Source organism: Zingiber officinale, chromosome 11A (genome assembly GCF_018446385.1).
Source record: "Zingiber officinale cultivar Zhangliang chromosome 11A, Zo_v1.1, whole genome shotgun sequence".
In the NCBI taxonomy this organism is placed as follows: Eukaryota; Viridiplantae; Streptophyta; class Magnoliopsida; order Zingiberales; family Zingiberaceae; genus Zingiber; species Zingiber officinale.
Window position 1 is genome coordinate 72,447,653 of NC_056006.1, and position 17,497 is coordinate 72,465,149.

The following is a 17,497-nucleotide window of genomic DNA, read 5'->3' on the forward strand; positions in this document are numbered from 1 at the left end:
TTGGTTGCTGCGTGCGCTTCCCGATTTAATCTGGTTGCCGGTGGGAAACTTCTGTGGGACCGGATTGATCATTCCTGAGATAGTCAATGAGATTAACTGGGATTATCATTTTTTTTTTCCCTCATTGGCTTATTGTTTTCTGACTTCGTTATGTAGGAAGAGGAAAAGGCTGCTGAAGCTTGGGAAAGGAAAATGGCCTTTTGCTTTAGTGAGTCATGAATTTGGGCGTCTCTTTGAAGCTTTATCTGATGGTTTGAAGACCAGAAATATGGGATTATCATTTTTTTTTTCCTCATTGGCTTATTGTTTTCTGACTTCGTTATGTAGGAAGAGGAAAAGGCTGCTGAAGCTTGGGAAAGGAAAATGGCCTTTGCTTTAGTGAGTCATGAATTTGGGCTTCTCTTTCAAGCTTTATCTGATGGTTTGAAGACCAGAAATCTTGAGTTGTCCTCTTCTTGTCTTGTCTTGGCAACCTGGCTCAGTTATATGCTCTCCCTACTCCCTGATACTGGGGTAAGAGGGGCTGCACAAGTCTGCTTGATGAAACAATTTATCACAATTTTGAAGTCCGCAAGGTATACTGATGAAAAAGCACTTTCAATGCTTGCCCTCAGAAGTTTCATGCATGATCAAGGTATTTTATATTTTACAGGGATTTGATATTTTCTTAACATTAATTTTGGTGCAGCAGTGGTGACCAAAGAACCACATATTTCTACTATTCAACTCCTTTCTCAATATCTGATTCACCCCTCCCTCTCTCTCTCTCTCTCTCTCTCTCTCTCTCTCTCTCTATATATATATATATATATATATATATATATATATATATGTTAGAGTATGCTACTTTCCTAGTCATGAATAACATTGTTGTTTCTTTCAGAAGGTCTATTCAATCTCACTCTTTATATTAAAGACATATTGAAAATGTTAAGGGAGCTCAAAAAGTCATCTATATTGGCATATGAGACGCTAAAACTTTTATCAGATGGTCATGATTCAAGCATTGTAAGTACCTATTTGTGCCAGGAATTTTCTTCTATTGAATTCTTGCCTTCAAAGTTTAAACTATCAAATTTATGCAGAAAGATATGTGCGTCTATAAGGAATTGATGCAAGTAGATTGCAGCACAAATTTTGAAGTCATATCAGTGATATGCTTCAAGAATATGATAATCTCTGGCCACCTTGATGGAATGATAAAGGTCTTATAGCATCAATCCCCTAGTCTAGCGTGTTGGGTCGTAGAGTTCGTTAGAGGGGTGAGGATGAATAGCGATCGTTTAGAATTTAAAAATCGATTCGAGTATATAGCGGAAATAAGAAAAATAAAAACAATGTTAACACAACCAATTTGACTTGGTTTGGAGCCTTCGTTGACTCATACTCCAAGGTTCGTATTCGTCGAGTGCTTTCGTTGGGCAATCACTAATAATTCGCAAAAATGATTATAAAATAAGTACAGGAATTATTAAACTAATACCGACAATAAGAAAAAGGAAATGAGTCGCAAGTTGTCGGGGAAGCCTCACAGTGTCGTAAGAGCAGAGTGCAACAGAGCAGTCGTAGAAGAAGTTGTTGTTGTAGCTCTGGTGGAGGCCTTCTTTTATAGTAGTGCTCCGGGCGCCCGGATCTCTTCCGGGCGCTTGGAGCGTGACGTCGTCCAGTCAATCGGAGCGCTCCAAGCTGTCGAGATAAGATTTGCCTTCCGGGCACTCGGACCAGTTCCGGGCGCTTGGACTACTCTGGGCACCCGGATCCCTTCTGGGCACCTGGACCACCATTTTCCAGCAAATCATTTTCCTGCAAAAAAAATGTTAGTCTGAGGTAAATACAAACTATATTATCCTGCTAAACAAAGTGTTAGCACAATTAGTCCAAGGTGGAGGTCCCCTGGTACTACTGCCTGAAGGTCCGTAGCATGCATCGGTAGGTGGCCATTTGAGGGTGCATCTGTAACCATCCTCTCACAGGTCCCCACAACTACTGAACTGGCCGGCATTTTAAAAAGACATGATCCACATTCTCCTCATCATGACTGTATAAGGTGCAGAGTCTATCATCCAAGTAATCCTGTCTAGCTCGCATCGGTAGCCTCCCATGCGCCAAAAGCCACATCGTGAAGGCATGGCTTGGTTGGATGTCCTACCATATTGTGGCAACCCAGATCTTCCTAGCTTTGGTGTCTCTGAAATGGTCATATACTCTTCTAACGCCGCCCTCCTCCTGCCACTGAACCAGGATGAGAGTGTCTGCCGACCCCGTGGGTCATCCGAGATGGCATGGGGCGGAAGTTGCTGCAAGGAGGCCGCCGGGTCGAAACTCAGTGGCAACGGGGGAATAAATCTCCTATCCCTGTATCCCACCCGGTCCGTCCCATGTTAGCTCGGGTGTTGCGATTTACCTCCCTCACAATGACCGTGGGTCCGGTCGGTGGGGGCCCTGGGGGCGAGGGTTTCGCCTTTTTTGCTGCAAGGATAAGAGTGTCTGCCTCGCTGCCTCTGGGTTGCCTGCTGCGCCGAGGATACTGTCTCTGATGTACACTAGCTGCTTAATCAGTGGAGAGTCCGTATGCCTCCTCTGCCACCCCCATGCCCCTACCTATTGTAAGTATGTGTGATGTACCCAACGTATCCATAATGTGTCTCGCTTATCCTATACTTGCCATAGAACCTTAGCCATGAAGCACCAAGTTCCATGCCCGGAAGTCTCTCAAGCCAAGCCCTCCTTCCTGCTTGGACCTCACTAACTCTGACCATGTAATGGGGGGGCCTCCTGGTCGTCCACATGAAGGATCTACAGATGCTGTAGATGTGATCTATAACTCCTTGAGGTAGGGGTAGAACTGATATCCGGTAGCACTCCACTCCCTGCAGGACTGATGATATAAGCTGAGCTTTTCTAGCATAAGGTAATGTGGATTTCGGTCACGAATTGATCATATGGGTAAGTGGGAGGTTATGGGAATACTCAAGTATCTGAATGACATCTCCCCTATCTGAAATCCTGTGATGGTGAGTAACTGTTCCTGTGTGTGGGGTCTATCCCTGCCGTGTAAATGCTGACTTGGCTAAGTTGGCTGTAAGACCGGCCATCTAGGCAAACTGTGATAAGCACTCAACTAATTATTTGACTGAAGGGACATCCCCTTGGAAAATAATAGCAGGTCATCTGCATACATCAAATGTGTTATCCTCAGAGGCTCACATTTGGGGTGGAAGTGGAAATTAGCCCTGATGGTGCATCGTGCTAGTGATCGGGATAGATACTCCATACACAGTTTAAAGAGGTAAGGGGAGAGAGGATCCCCCTGTCTAAGTCCTGTATCGCCTCTGAAAAAAATCCATGCATGATGCTGTTAATCATTACAGAGAAAGAAGTGGTGGTGGTGCATTCTCTGATCCATGCGATATAAACGGCTAGGAACTGTAATGCTATTAAGACATCCTGTAAGAAACTCTAGTGCACTTAGTCAAAGATCTTTTGTAGATCCACTTTCAATGTACATCTCGATGAGATTCATTTTCTGGTGTAGTTCCTGAGTAGTTACTGTACCAAGTGGATATTGTCAGTAATAATATGGCCTTCAACAAAAGCGGTCTGAGTAGGATGTAGGAGATGATCTGAGACCTCTGCCAGTCTGCTAGCCAGGAGTTTGGAGATCACCTTATAGAACACCCTACAACAGGAATTGAGTCTGTAATCTTGCACCTTTCTTGCATGAGCAGTTTTTGGTATTAAGGCAACCAGAGTGTGGTCCATGATTTTAGGAGTTGCTCAGTAGTAAAGAACTCTAGCATGGTTGAGGTAAAATCATCCTTTAATGTATCCCATGACTGCTTAAACAAATTCGGACCTGTATCCATCTGGGCCTGGTGCCTTAAAGTCTCCTATACTGAAAAGAGCATTCTTGACCTCTTCTGCAGTTGGAATCCTTGCCAATTAAGCTTGATGATTCACAGAAAGTACTCTCCCAAACTACATACACTCAGTCTGGAATGAAGATCGTACTACCTGAATCCTTAGTTGCTCCTGATAGTGCCTAACAAATGCATGAACTTCCTAAGAACTGATGGTAGACACCCTATTGTCTTTTTCAATAGCCACTATTTATCTCCTTTTATTGTTTCTTTTGACTAAGGAGTGGAAGAAGGAGGTGTTTCTATCAACTTGCTTGAAATATGCATGTTTTACCCTTTGTTGGTAGAAGAGGTACTTGGCCTATGCTAAGAGATTAGCAGCTTTCCTTGCTTCTTTATACTCATCATCCACGGATCCTTGAGTTAAAACCCTTTCCTGTACTTCCTCTAATTCTATTTGTACCCTCTTTGCTCTTTCTTGTATGTGTTGGTAACTTTTATTGTTCAGTTGTCATAGTGGCTTCTTAAGGAATAAGAGCTTTTGCTTTAGTTTTTTCCATATGTCATCTTTTGAAATATTGTTCACCACCATTCATGATCTTTCTAAACATTGAGTTTTCGGGTGTCTATGCTTTCTGTGGCTGCGTACCTACTCTCACCACAAGCTTGATCCCATGTCAACCTCTTGTGTCTTCCTTGGCTATTCTCTCACCCAGAGTGTCTTCTTGTACTATGATGTTGTTCTCAAAAGAGTCTTTCTGTCATGTTAAGTTTGAGTAGCATATTTTTTCCATTTGTCATCACCATCTCCTTAGATTCCACAATAATAGACATTGACTTTGAGCTCTTTATCACACCAGTCCTCTTGTGGGAGCCTCCGGCACAGGTGACGCAACCTGCCAATAGCTGTAGCTACCCGCAACTGATTTCTTCACCGCTGTCATCACCGTCACCATCACTGCCTCTTGTTGTCCAGTCATCCATGCTGCCTGGTGACGACCGACCCTCTAGCCCACCGCCTCTCTATCCCCCTCTCGTTTTTCTAAACCAACATCTCATGCAAACTCGCTCCAAAAATATCATCTACAAACTTAATCTAAAGTATGTTCTTCATACTAGCTTTCCATAATCCTGTGAACCCTCCTTTGGCATGCAGCGCTCAAAGATTTGAATTGGGTATAGGTCATGTATGAAGGGTATGATGCTCCTCTTTAATCAGACTTGGACTCTTGTCCTGTCTTCATCAAACCAAAATCTTGTGGGTAATAGGTAGGTGTTTCGTATTAAGTGTAATTCTGAGCCTTGTTGCTAATGGTTTTCATCAACGTCCTGACTTTCATGATACATTAAACACTGTTATTAATCCAGTAACAATGCGCATTGTTCTTAGTATGGCTGTCAATTGAGGGCGGTGTGTTTATGGTCTGAAGCAGGCTCAGCGCGCCTGATATTTAGATCTTCACACCTTCTTGGTCTCTCTTGGCTTCATGCTGACAACTTCTTATTTTTTTTAATTTTTGGGATGATACTGTTATATATTTCCTTGTATATGTTGATGATCTAATCATTATGACATCATAGTATGTAAACTTCATGCAAAATTTGTAATTAAGGATCTTGGGGCTCTTTCCCTCTTCTGTAGTGTTGAGGTTTGCCCAACCTCAAATGGTCTTCTCTTGTCTCAGCAAAAGTATGTTTCTGATCTTCTCTCTAAACACAACAACTTGACCCTAAGCCGGTCTCCATTCCTATTGATATTAGCTCTCGTCTTACTTTGCATGATGAATTTTTATTTTTTTATCCGACTAAATTTCAACAAGTGGTTAGGGGCTTGCAACATCTTCATATGTTAAAGTTAAGAAAATCAATTTTATCGTCAATATTGATCACCATTCATTCAAGTTATCCTTATTTGATCAACAACTTACCTGAGTGCAATTTGGTAAACTAATGAAACAAATTGAGGCTATAGGAGAGGAAGAAAATCTAAGGCAAACTTTGAGAAATCACATGAGAGAAAAATTCAATTTCCTCACCAGGCGAAGTCGCGAAGACGATGGATGCTGACCCGGCAATTCAAGTGTCAGTTAAATGCCGCATAATAAATCAGGTGAGACTATGGGTCACATAATTTAAAGTAAACTCAAAGCAATTGTTATGTTAAAAAGAAAATGAAAAAAAGATCACACGACGCATTATTATTTACTACCATTTTTCATCATTTTCAAAAAATAAAAATTCTACTACGCTATTGTTTCTTTGCTTGCCCGCACGGCAAAGCTTCCGTCCGAATCATGAATCGGAAATAAAGCGAAGTTAAAAAATAAAAAAAATAAAAAAAAAGGAAGTGGCAGCAGATCTAAGCGACTTCGCGCATTCATAAGAGGAGGCGGTGGAGGAACGGTGCGAGTCCTACTATTCCGACCGCCGCGGGCCCCGCCGGCGAGCAAGCCGCAAGGTAGATAGGCTTCGACGTCACGACAGCTAGCGATGAGAGAGAGGCAGCTTTTATCTCACCAACCAGTGGGTCATGCTCATGTGTTGCTGTGGACTCATCATCACCCTGCCATTGCCCCCTCTCTCTCTCTCGCTCGCTCGCTCTTTTTCCTTTTTTAATCTCATGGGTTTTGCCTCCTCTCGTTGTTTCTCTCCATCGCTCGAAGAGGAAGCGCTCCTTCCGCTGCAGCTGGTGTCGCTTGCACCTCCGAAGCTTCTCTACCTGGTGAGGACAGGCACTTGGTTTCGGCACTTCAACTTCCTCCTTTAATAGCATCTTTACATAGAATAATAGTAGTAGTAGCTAGTCGTCATCAACGCGTGAGTTTGACGGGGTTTTGGATTTCATCTTTTCTCTAGCGGCAACGATTACCGTTTCTCCGCACACAGTCCGAACAGTCTAGAATTTGACATTTGACAGCTAATATATTCTGTCGATACCCATTTTTACTCGGTCAAATTAAATGCCGCTTACCCTGTTCGACCACCTCTGCTCGAAAATTTATTAATAAACGGTAATCATTTTTATGGTACGTATCAAATTCCGCCCAAATCGAAAGGGGAAAGAAACGAGTGGCGCCGTGGGTAATAGTTACTCCATTTCTTCGTCGGGCCGTCAATTGGTCGAAATGACGCGTCAAAGCCAATCAATGGCCGCCGCCTCTCCACATCGACAGCCTTTAGATACCGTATAAATCTATGTATGGTTCCTTGTCGCTTCTTCCTACACTGCGTGCGTCGCCGCTGGTCGTGCCATGTGCAATTCCATGCGTGCGTTGGGTTCGTTCCCAGGTTTGCCGAGCGTTTCCTTAATGGCGTCGCTGGTTTTTGGTTTGACATCGTGTTCGTGATTTGGCGTTGTGTAGATAGCGAGGAGATGGAAGATGGCGTGGGCGATCTGTTTGACCGCATCGAGGACTTGCTCGACTTCCCCGGCGACGAAGACGTGCTCGGGATGGTGGAGCCTCGTGGCGACCATAGCGGCTGGCATTCGAATTCTTCTCCGGGGTCCTTCGCCGACCAGCTTTTAGGCAGAAGCGACGACGGTAAGGACTCGCTCGAAGGCGTCGCTGGCGAAAACAAGAAATCTGTGGACGAAAAATTTAGCACGGAGGAAGAGAAGCAGAGCCCTGTAAGTTTTCCTTCGGCCCAACAAAAGTATACGTTTCCTATGATGAATTGCAAACGTTATTAGAATTAATGGGAGGACAGAAGATGTGATGCTTGTTCAAATGACAGTACGATGAGCTTGACATAGTGCAACTGGAATGGATGTCCGAATTCCTCGAAGACTCTGACTCCTTCTCACTCGCCGTCCCGTGCAGCGGCGGCGCTGTCAACAAAAGTACCAACAGCGGCGATGGCCATGGCCAAGCCAAAGTCAATGAGCTGTGTTCCTTTTTCACCTCCAGTCCTGTGCTCCAGGCGAACACTAACGCCGGCGGCAGCGGGGGTGGAAGTTACTCCTCCTCCTCTTTCTCTTTCTCTTCCTCTTCCTCGACCTCGGGTTCCTACTTTACCAGCAGCAATAAGGACACAAGGTCATCATCTCTTCCTCTGAGCCCAACGGAGCCGCTCGCCACTCTCGTCGTCCCTGGCCGCGCGCGCAGCAAGCGGACGCGCCGTGCTGCATTCTCGCCCCGCGGCCACGTCGTCGTCCCTTACTATTCACCGTCCCCATTTGCGGTCGCCGTCCCTGATCCGGTTTCTACATCCGGCGCGACTTCAGACCCGGAGAGCTTCGGCGAGTCGTTCTCCGCTTCGCCTCCCCTGAGGAAAAAGCAAAACAAGAAGAGCACGGTCCCCGTAGGGGACGAGACGGACTCCCCGCAGCCGGTGCGGAAGTGCACGCACTGCGAAATCCAGAAGACGCCTCAGTGGAGAGCCGGGCCGTTGGGGCCCAAGACGCTCTGCAACGCCTGCGGCGTCCGGTACAAGTCCGGGCGTCTCTTTCCGGAGTACCGCCCCGCTGCCAGCCCCACCTTCGTCCCCTCCATCCACTCCAACTCGCACAAGAAGGTGGTCGAGATGCGCATTGAGGCCACGCAGAGGGCTGCCTCCGATGGCTGTGACCTCCTCACATGCATTCGCCGGAGGGAGTGAGCCATGAAACAATTTCCAGCTCGCATGATGAACAAGAATCGTTAGCAGCAAAATTTAGCCTGCTTTCTGATTGAATTTTTTTCATATATATATATATATATATATTTTCTGTATTCCCCTCTAAATTTTGTACAGAGGAGGCCGTGAGAGTGATCGCAGTCAGTCAGTAGTTACTAGGAGACAGAGCACTTGACGAGTCTCTTGTTGTTTAGTTTGAAGCAAGGAATGAAGGAGGGGGAAAGAACTACAGGGGAGAGTCTCGTTTGATTTTTTGTAGCTTGATTATTGAATTTTTTTTTGCAGATAATCGTTTGATAATTACCAGGCAGATGATAAAATGGTGTCCTCCCACTAGTCTCCCCTTTTGGATGGACATGACTAGCTAAAGTGCTGAGCAGTCGATTGAATACTTATAGTTGAGGTGATAGCATGACTGTTTTACTCTCATGGCTCGTTTCACCTTAGTCCGAATCCTCCAAACCTTGCGTCTCCATTACCAGACCCACTGGGATTTGCCTGCTTCAACTACTGCATCAAGAATTTAATCATTCATGAGGAGGAATTAGGGCAAACATCCTGTAATGGCACTCACTGTTCAACTGCTTTCGTACCGTGCTCTACCTGCACATCAGTGTGCCACCAACTCGTAATAATGTTATTCGTATGATATTGCCTTTTCCCATGGTACGCACTTTATTTGCAGTGAAACATGTCTGAAGTGTGAGTCTGTGTATATGCTCATATTCTCGAACAAAGTTGAACATGAAAGGTTTAAGTCTTTATTTGATGGATTTACACTTGAACTCCAATTAAAGGATCTAATACTTAGGATATAGCTTAGGACATAGGAGGAATTAGAGAGGAAGGGAAGGACATTTTTGTCATTCGGCATTACTAGAATTTTTGGTTATAAGTGAACACTATTCACAAACGGGAGGAGAGGGTTTTTCGTGGTTCCGCCGCCGCACATAGGAAGAAGCTCTCTTCCTCATCCTCTCCGGCACCTCGCCGGTGCCATCGTCGGTCGCCACTAGGAACTAGTGGTTCCTTCATCCCTCACCGGCACCACCAAGGAGTTTCGCCGGCGACGAACTCCTCGAGGCCAGCTCCTCCTCTGATCCTCCTCATCGACGGCGCCTCGGTCAACCTCCGCCTCATCCCTTTCCCGTTCCTCGCCGTCAGCTTCCCACCTGGCTGTGAGAGCCTCGCCCACGTCGATTTCCGCAGGCACACGACCCTCTCCGAGGAGATACACAGACTGGAAGATCCCTACCGCCGCGCCATCACTCCCAGTCCCGCACCGCCGCGACCTAGCAGCCGACGTCGTTTTCTTCTGGTCGCCGGCAAGCTACCACTCCCTTCCCTGCTTCCCCTCTCCGCTACCTCCTCCCCTCGCCTACGATGGCTCCAGTGGGGAGCATCATCGCTGCTTCCGGCGGCCGGCCGCCGGATCTGCTTCCGGCGGCCGGCTCCGCCTCCGGCGGCCGGCTCCGCCTCCGCCGGCCGACACAGCCGTCGGCAGCCGCCTCAGCCTCCCATGGCCAGCGCCGCTGCATTCAGGAGCCATCACGATCGCCAACAGTCACCTCTTCTCGCGTCTGGTGCTGTACAGTGGCTACTACCGCCGCCGCCAGTGATCGCTACCGCCCGCCGATGCCACTTCCACCGCCGGCCGACCCACGACGTCCATGATTTGTATTGTGCTTGTTGTGTTGTGTTACGACCATCGAGCCGTTGAGTTATTGGTATTGTCCGGCCTACGTGTCGTGTGTCGGCCTGCGAGCCGAGAGGGTGTTCGGCCTTCATGCCGCTATTGTGCTCCGGCCTTCGTGCCCCTATTCCGGCCTGCGAGCCGATGCTATGATTAGACCGCTCGTCGTCTTACAGATCCATGTCGTGTCCGGCTTAGAGCCGCAGGAGTCAGTTACTCATCTGGTGGACGTCTATCTACTCCTCACGACCGAGGCGACTCAATTAGCGCCGCAACCAACTCATCCATCCATCCGAGGGTGCCCCCCGGGGCCAGGGTACGTCGCCGTATTTATTTTATACTTATTTTGTTGTCCTGTTATTATGTGGATGCTTATATGTTCGCGGGACCCACCTCGAGCATCAAGATACCAGAGATCGGGGGCAACCTGATCACTGGTTGCAGGTGTTGTTGACCAGAAGACATTGGATGACTTGGTCAACACAGGAGACAACTCATCAGCCGGGTCATGGGGATGCTGTCAACCTTCCAGACACGTCATTCCGGCAGGTTCGTCTTCTCAGTTTTCCAACATGATTAAATTGGCGTCGTCTGTGGGAACGCACCTGGTCTGGAACGTGAAGACGGACGACCCGGAAAGTTCTGCAATCCTCATGGTCTTGATGGGTTTTGACGAGTATATCGTATCCTCCTCACTTCACGGAAATTCGGGAGTCGAGAAATTTAGTCAAATCCTCTGCTGGTCGGCAGGTCAGTTTTTCAGTTATATTCTCTTTTAGTCATAGAATTTATCATAGTTGCTCGATGTCGAAGACCCCGTGCCGATCGGCTGGGCGTATATTATCCGAGCCACAGACTCGATGTCGAAGACCCCATGTCGATCAGCCAGGCATATATTATCCGAGCCACCGGCTCGATGTCGAAGACCCTGTGTCGATCGGCTGGGCGTATATTATCTAAACCACCGGTTCGTTGTCGAAGACCCCGTGCTGATCGACCAAGCGTATATTATCCAAGGCACAGGCTCGATGTCGAAGGCCCCGTCCCGATCGGCCGGGCGTATATTATCTGAGTCACCGGCTCAATGTCGAAGACCCCGTACCGATCGGCCAGACGTATATTATCTGAGCCACCAGCTCGATGTCGAAGATCCTGTGCCGATCGGTTGGGCGTATATTATCCGAGCCACTGGCTCGATGTCGAAGATCCCATGTCGATCGGCCGGGCGTATATTATCCGAGCCACCGGCTCGATGTCGAAGACCCCGTGGCGATCGACCGAGCGTATTTTATCCAAGGCAACGACTCGATGTCGAAGACCCCGTGTCGATTGGCCGGGCGTATATTATCCGAGCCAACGGCTCGATGTCGAAGACCCCGTGCCAATCGGCCGGGCGTATATTATCCGATCCACCGGCTCGATGTCGAAGACCCCGTGCCGATCGGTCGGGTATATATTATCCGAGTCACCAGCTCGATGTCGAAGACCCCGTGCCGATCGGCCGGGCGTATAATATCCGAGCCACTAGCTCGACGTCGAAGACCCCAAGCCGATCGGCCGGACGTATATTATCCGAGCCACCAGCTCGATGTCGAAGACCCCGTGCCGATCGACCAGGCGTATATTATCCTAGCCATCGGCTCGATGTCGAAGACCCCGTACCGATCGGCCGGGCGTATATTATCCTATCTGCGAGCTCATTGTTGAAGACCGTCGAGCGGCGACGTTAATTCTAGAGTCGAACTGGTGACTATAAAAACTCCGGCTTGAAGACCGTCGAGTGACGACGTTAAACTCTAGAGTCAAACCGACGACTATAAAACCCCTGCTTGTAGACCGTCGAGCGGCGACGTTAAACTCTAGAGTTGAACCGGCGACTATAAAAATCCCGGCTTGAAGACCGTCGAGCGACGACGTTAAACTCTAGAGTCGAACTGGCGATTATAAAAACCCCAGCTTGAAGATCGTCGAGCGGTGACGTTAAACTCTACAGTCGAACCGGCGACTACAAAAACCCCAGCTTGAAGATCGTCGAGCGGCGACGTTAAACTCTAGAGTCGAACCGGTGACTATAAACCCCCCGGCCTGAAGACCGTCGAGCGGCGATGTTAAACTCTAGAGTCGAGCCGGCGGCTATAAACCCCCCGGCCTGAAGACCGTCGAGCGGTGACGTTAAACTCTAGAGTCGAACCAGCGACTATAAACCCCCCGGCTTGAAGACCGTCTTCTCGGACCAGCTTATCGGATCTTCTAATTCCCCTGTTCGGGGTCGAGTGTCTTCACTGGTCTCTGACCAGCTTATCGGATCTTCTAACTCCCCCGTTCGGGGTCGAGTGTCTTCACTGGTCTCGGACCAGCTTATCGGATCTTCTAACTCCCCCGTTCAGGGCCGAGTGTCTTCACTGGTCTCGGATTAGCTTATCGGATCTTCTAACTCCCCCGTTCAGGGTCGAGTGTCTTCACTGGTCTCGGACCAGCTTCAGATATTTTATCTTCCCCATTCGGGGTCGAGCGTTCTTCATTGGTCTTGGACACGCTTCAGATATTTTATCGACCCCGTTCGGGGTCGAGCGTTCGTCACTAGTCTCAGACCAGTTTTCAGATATTCTATCCCTCCCGTTTGGGGTTGTATAGTCTTCACGAGCATCCATCTCCCCCGTTCAGGGTCGCACAGTCTTCGCGAGCATTTATTTCCCTTGTTCGGCTCACGACCTTCGCTTCCATGCACCTTCGACTCACATGGGCTACATTTTGGTTCACGTGCGATGCTCCTGTTTGGCTCACGAGTTTCATCTTTATGCACTCAATTTCACGGGTTATGCACCCGCTCAGTTTTCAGGCTCCACGCCTGCCCAGCTCTGCTTTGCCTCTCGCTCTGTCTCCCGATCGCATTTTACGGCAATCCGATCGGCAGTTGATGACCGCTCAGTCGACATTCTTTGGGCCGCTCATTTAGCACTCTCATAGTCATCCGATCAGTATCGCTCAGCCGTCCGTTCGGCCACACTTAAGTTACTTGGTCCAGCGCTCGACATTCTCGAGATGGTCTAGTCAGCATCTTATGGTCAACTGGCTGACCCTTTCTCGGTCGCGCGCTCAACGTTATTCGCCCGGCATCTATCCACCCGATCGACATCCTTGTTAGGACCGAAATGTAGCTAGGGGGGGGGGGGGTGAATAGCTCGTCGCATGCTCGTGGTCAGCGTTGCTTGTTTCTTTGAAGATGTGCAGTGGAAATATACAAGAAACAACACACACAACGCTAACAAGTAGATTTACTTGGTATCCACCTCTAAAGGAGGTGACTAGTCCAAGGATCCACACACTCACGCACACCTCCACTAATAAACACTCCTTTTCGGTAACTACCGAAGGCGGAGAAGCCCTATAAGACTCTCAATACAGAAAGAAAGGAAAGGGAACAAAAGTATAAGCAACGCTTACAATGAATACAGGAACTCTAACCCTAGCTTTCTTCTTCTTGCTTTTGATCCACCTCTTGACTTGGAAGAGCCTCCAAGAACCTTCAAGAACTGGCGATCTGGAGCTTAGAGAGAGCTGTGGAGTTGCTGTCCAGGAGCTGTGATGAATCGGTGAAGCACTTTTTGAAGGAATCGAACGCCTGCGGCTTAAATCGACGCTAACGGTCGGATCCCGATCGATTGGATTGCTCCCAATCGATCGGGGAGGCTTTGGATCGATCAGACGATCGATCCAGAGGGTCCTCGTGTCTGAAATGCCGGATCGCCTTCGATCGATCCACCTTTATCGCGTAAACGCGCCACCCAATTGATCCATCGATCGATTGGGGTCTCTAGATCGATCGATCGATCCAGACGCTTGCGCGCTGCGACTTGCCCACTCGAGGCTTGTCACGGACCTTTCCAATCGATCGGCCGATCGATTCGTGCCGATCGATCGCGTCGATCGATTGGCTCGATCGATCGGGATCGATTAGGCGATTAATCAATACTGATCGATCCGGACATTGGTTTTGCCCAAACCAAGTTCTAAGCCCCCAACCAACATCGGTCAATCCATTACCGTTGATTCATCATGCCCTAGCATCCGGTCACCCTCACCGCTAGGACTCCCTCACCAGTGTCCATCCTTTGACCCACTTGGACTTTTCCTCATCATGCCATATCTGGTCACTCCTTGATCTACTTGGATTTTCTCCTCTTATTCGCAATCGATCCTTGACCTACTTGGACTTTCACGGATGTCTCCGGTCAACTTTCACCCATCTGGATTTTCCTCCGGCCTGGCTCACCCAGACTCTTCATCCGCCTGGCTTTCACCTCTGTGACTTCCAATTGCCTAGCTTCACTCACTAGGACTTTCACACCGGCTTCACTCACCTTCTTTCCCCTAGCTTCACTCACTAGGACTTCCACCGCTTCACTCACCGTGATTTTCTCACGCCAGCTTCACTCACTAGGACTTTTCATTAGCTTCACTCACTAGGACTTCCAACTACCTAGCTTCCTCACTGGACTCCGACTACCCTAGCTTCACTCACTGGACTTTCACCGGCCCACTCTGTGATTTTTCTCACGCCCTAGCTTCACTCACTAGGACTTCCACACCTGTTCAGGATTTTCCCTTACCTAACATCCCAGTTAGGACTTCCCAGTCAAATATCTGGTCAATCTTGACCTACTTGACTCTTCTTCAACCAAACTGATCAAGCCCCGATCAGTGGAGAATTGCACCAACAATCTCCCCACATGAACAACTGCACCTGCATTGTTCATGTGTCGTCTGCATATATTGGTAAACATCGAAACCATGACCAAGACTCAAGCTTGGTCAACCAGGTCAACCTTAACCTAAGGGATATTGCTCCAACAATCCTCCCGATCGCCCGGACAGTATCTTCGCGGTGGCGCGCTCGCCATCGCCCGCCCGACATCTTTCCACTCGATTGACATTCTTTCGATTGCCCGGTCGGCATCTTCTTGGCCATGCGCTCGGTAGCTTTCGTCCGCTCGGTCTACTCGCTATCCCGCGTGCCGCTCGGTCTACTATCATTTTACTTGTCACTCGTTCGACATTATTTTCGTCGTGCGCTCGACATCGTCATCGCTCACAAAGATGTTTTCGTTGCTCGCTCGACATTTGCCCGGTATCTCGCTCGACATCTGCCTGATTATCGGCTTGGTAGTATTTCTCGTAGTACGCTCGGCATCGCTATCAGTTCTCGTGCGACACTCTCTCGATTTCTCGGTTCGCATTTTTTTGATCTCCTGATCGGCATCTTCGTGATCGTGCGCTCGGCTCGATCGCCCGTCTTTCTACCTGATCAACATTATCTCCGTTGCCTGGACCACACTATTTCTCATCACTCACCCGATGCTACTTGAGTCACTTGCTCGACATCGCCATAGCTACTTGTTCAACATGATAAGACGAGCCCAGTGATTTCGTGCTCGATCGTGATTCTGTTTAGGGCTTGGTCCAGTTAGTCGGACTTGCGCCTCCTTTGACTAGACTTAAAGGGGAGGCTTGTGATGCGGATATAGCTTAGGACATAGGAGGAATTAGAGAGGAAGGGAAGGGCATTTTTGTCATTCGGCATTATGAGATTTTTGGTTATAAGTGGACACTGTTCACAAACGGGAGGAGAGGGTTTTTCGTGGTTACGCCGCCGCACGCAGGAAGAAGCTCTCTTCCTCGTCCTCTCTGGCGCCTCGCTAGTGCCATCGCCGGTCGCCACTAGGAACCAGTGGTTCCTTCATCCCTCACGGGCACCACCAAGGAGTTCCGTCGGCGATGAACTCCTCAAGGCCAGCTCCTCCTCTGATCCTCCTCGTCGACGGCGCCTCCGTCAACCTCCGCCTCATCCCTTTCCCGTTCCTCGCCGTCAGCTTCCCACCTGGCTGTGAGAGCCTCGCCCACGTCAATTTCCGCCAGCACACGACCCTCTCCGAGGAGATACACAGGCTGGAAGATCCCTGCCGCTGCGCCATCGCTCCCAGCCCCGCACCGCCGCGACCTAGCAGCCGATGTCGTTTTCTTCTGGTCGCCGGCAAGCTACCACTCCCTTCCCTGCTTCCCCTCTCCGCTACCTCCTCCCCTCACCTATGATGGCTCCAGTGGGGAGCATCATCGCTGCTTCTGGCGGCTGGCTCCGCCTCCAGTGGCCGACACAGCCGTCGACAGCCGCCTCAGCCTCCCATGGCCATTGCCGCTGCATCCAGGAGCCATCACGACCGCCAACAACCACCTCTTCCCACGTCTGGTGCTGTACAGTGGCTACTACCGCCGCCGCCAGTGATCGCTGCCGCCGACCGATGCCACTTCCACCGCCGGCCGACCCACGACCTCCATGATTTGTATTGTGCTTGTTGTGTTGTGTTCCGACCATCGAGCCATTGAGTTATTGGTATTGTCCGGCCTGTGTGCCGTGTGTCAGCCTGCGAGCCGAGAGGGTGTTCGGCCTTCGTGCCACTATTGTACTCCGGCATTCATGCCCCTATTCCGGCCTGCGAGCCGATGTTGTGATTAGACCACTCGTCGTCTTACAGATCCATGTCGTGTCCAGCTTGGAGCCGCAGGAGTCAGTTACTCATCTGGTGGACGTCTATCTACTCCTCACGACCGAGGCGACTCAATCAGCTCCGCAACCAGCTCATCCATCATCCGAGGGCGCCCCCCGGGGCCAGGGTACGTCGCCATATTTATTTTGTACTTATTTTGTTGTCCTGTTATTATGTGGATGCTTATATGTTCACGGGACCCACCTCGAGCATCGAGGTACTAGGGATTAGGGCAACCTGATCACTGGTTGTAGGTGTTGTTGACTAGAAGACATCGGACAAATTGGTCAACACAGGAGACAGCTCATCAGCCAGGTCATGGGGATGCGATCAGCCTTTCAGACACATCATTCCGACAGGTTTGTCTTCTCAGTTTCTTGACCGGATCACTTATAATATGAAAGAGGGTTTAAATTATTTGATGTGGATTTAATATGTAAATCTAATAATCTGATTCATTCACATTAGTGGGCTTTTGAAGGGTATGTGTTTCATTGTGGATGACCCCTACAAGATGAACCTGATATATAAATAAGAAGCTTGATTGATTTTGACATCTTCTTGAACATTGGATTCAATAGAGCTTCTTCTCCCTTGGACTCTCCTTATTGAGACCAAGATTCGGTTGTCGTCCACTCCTATAGAAGATCATTCCGCACTTACAGGAACTCTGACAACAAGTAAGGTTCAATGACTCTTGTGATGGATTTAGGTTAGTTTCTATATGCCATTAGAATCGATTTCAGTTTTAGCCTTATAGATGATGATAACCTGATCATTAGATA

At 48.8% G+C, this 17,497-nt stretch overlaps 1 protein-coding gene across 1 annotated transcript; it reads left to right on the plus strand.

The window, feature by feature from the left end:
* The first annotated feature begins 7,067 nt into the window (after positions 1-7,067).
* On the plus strand, positions 7,068-9,241 carry LOC122032376 (nitrogen regulatory protein NUT1-like). Its single transcript, XM_042591663.1, has 3 exons — positions 7,068-7,148; positions 7,223-7,488; positions 7,596-9,241. The coding sequence occupies exons 1-3, from the start codon at positions 7,112-7,114 to the stop codon at positions 8,457-8,459; spliced, it is 1,167 nt and encodes a 388-aa protein (XP_042447597.1). The 5' UTR covers positions 7,068-7,111; the 3' UTR covers positions 8,460-9,241.
* The last annotated feature ends 8,256 nt before the right edge of the window (positions 9,242-17,497 follow it).

Bases quoted from the DNA above. Each gene is read 5' to 3' on its own strand.
- LOC122032376 (XM_042591663.1), top strand. From the start codon at position 7,112: ATGTGCAATTCCATGCGTGCGTTGGGTTCGTTCCCAG. The intron at 7,149-7,222 runs GTTTGCCGAGCG...GGCGTTGTGTAG, and splicing joins TGCGTTGGGTTCGTTCCCAG to ATAGCGAGGAGATGGAAGAT. The intron at 7,489-7,595 runs GTAAGTTTTCCT...TTCAAATGACAG, and splicing joins AGGAAGAGAAGCAGAGCCCT to TACGATGAGCTTGACATAGT.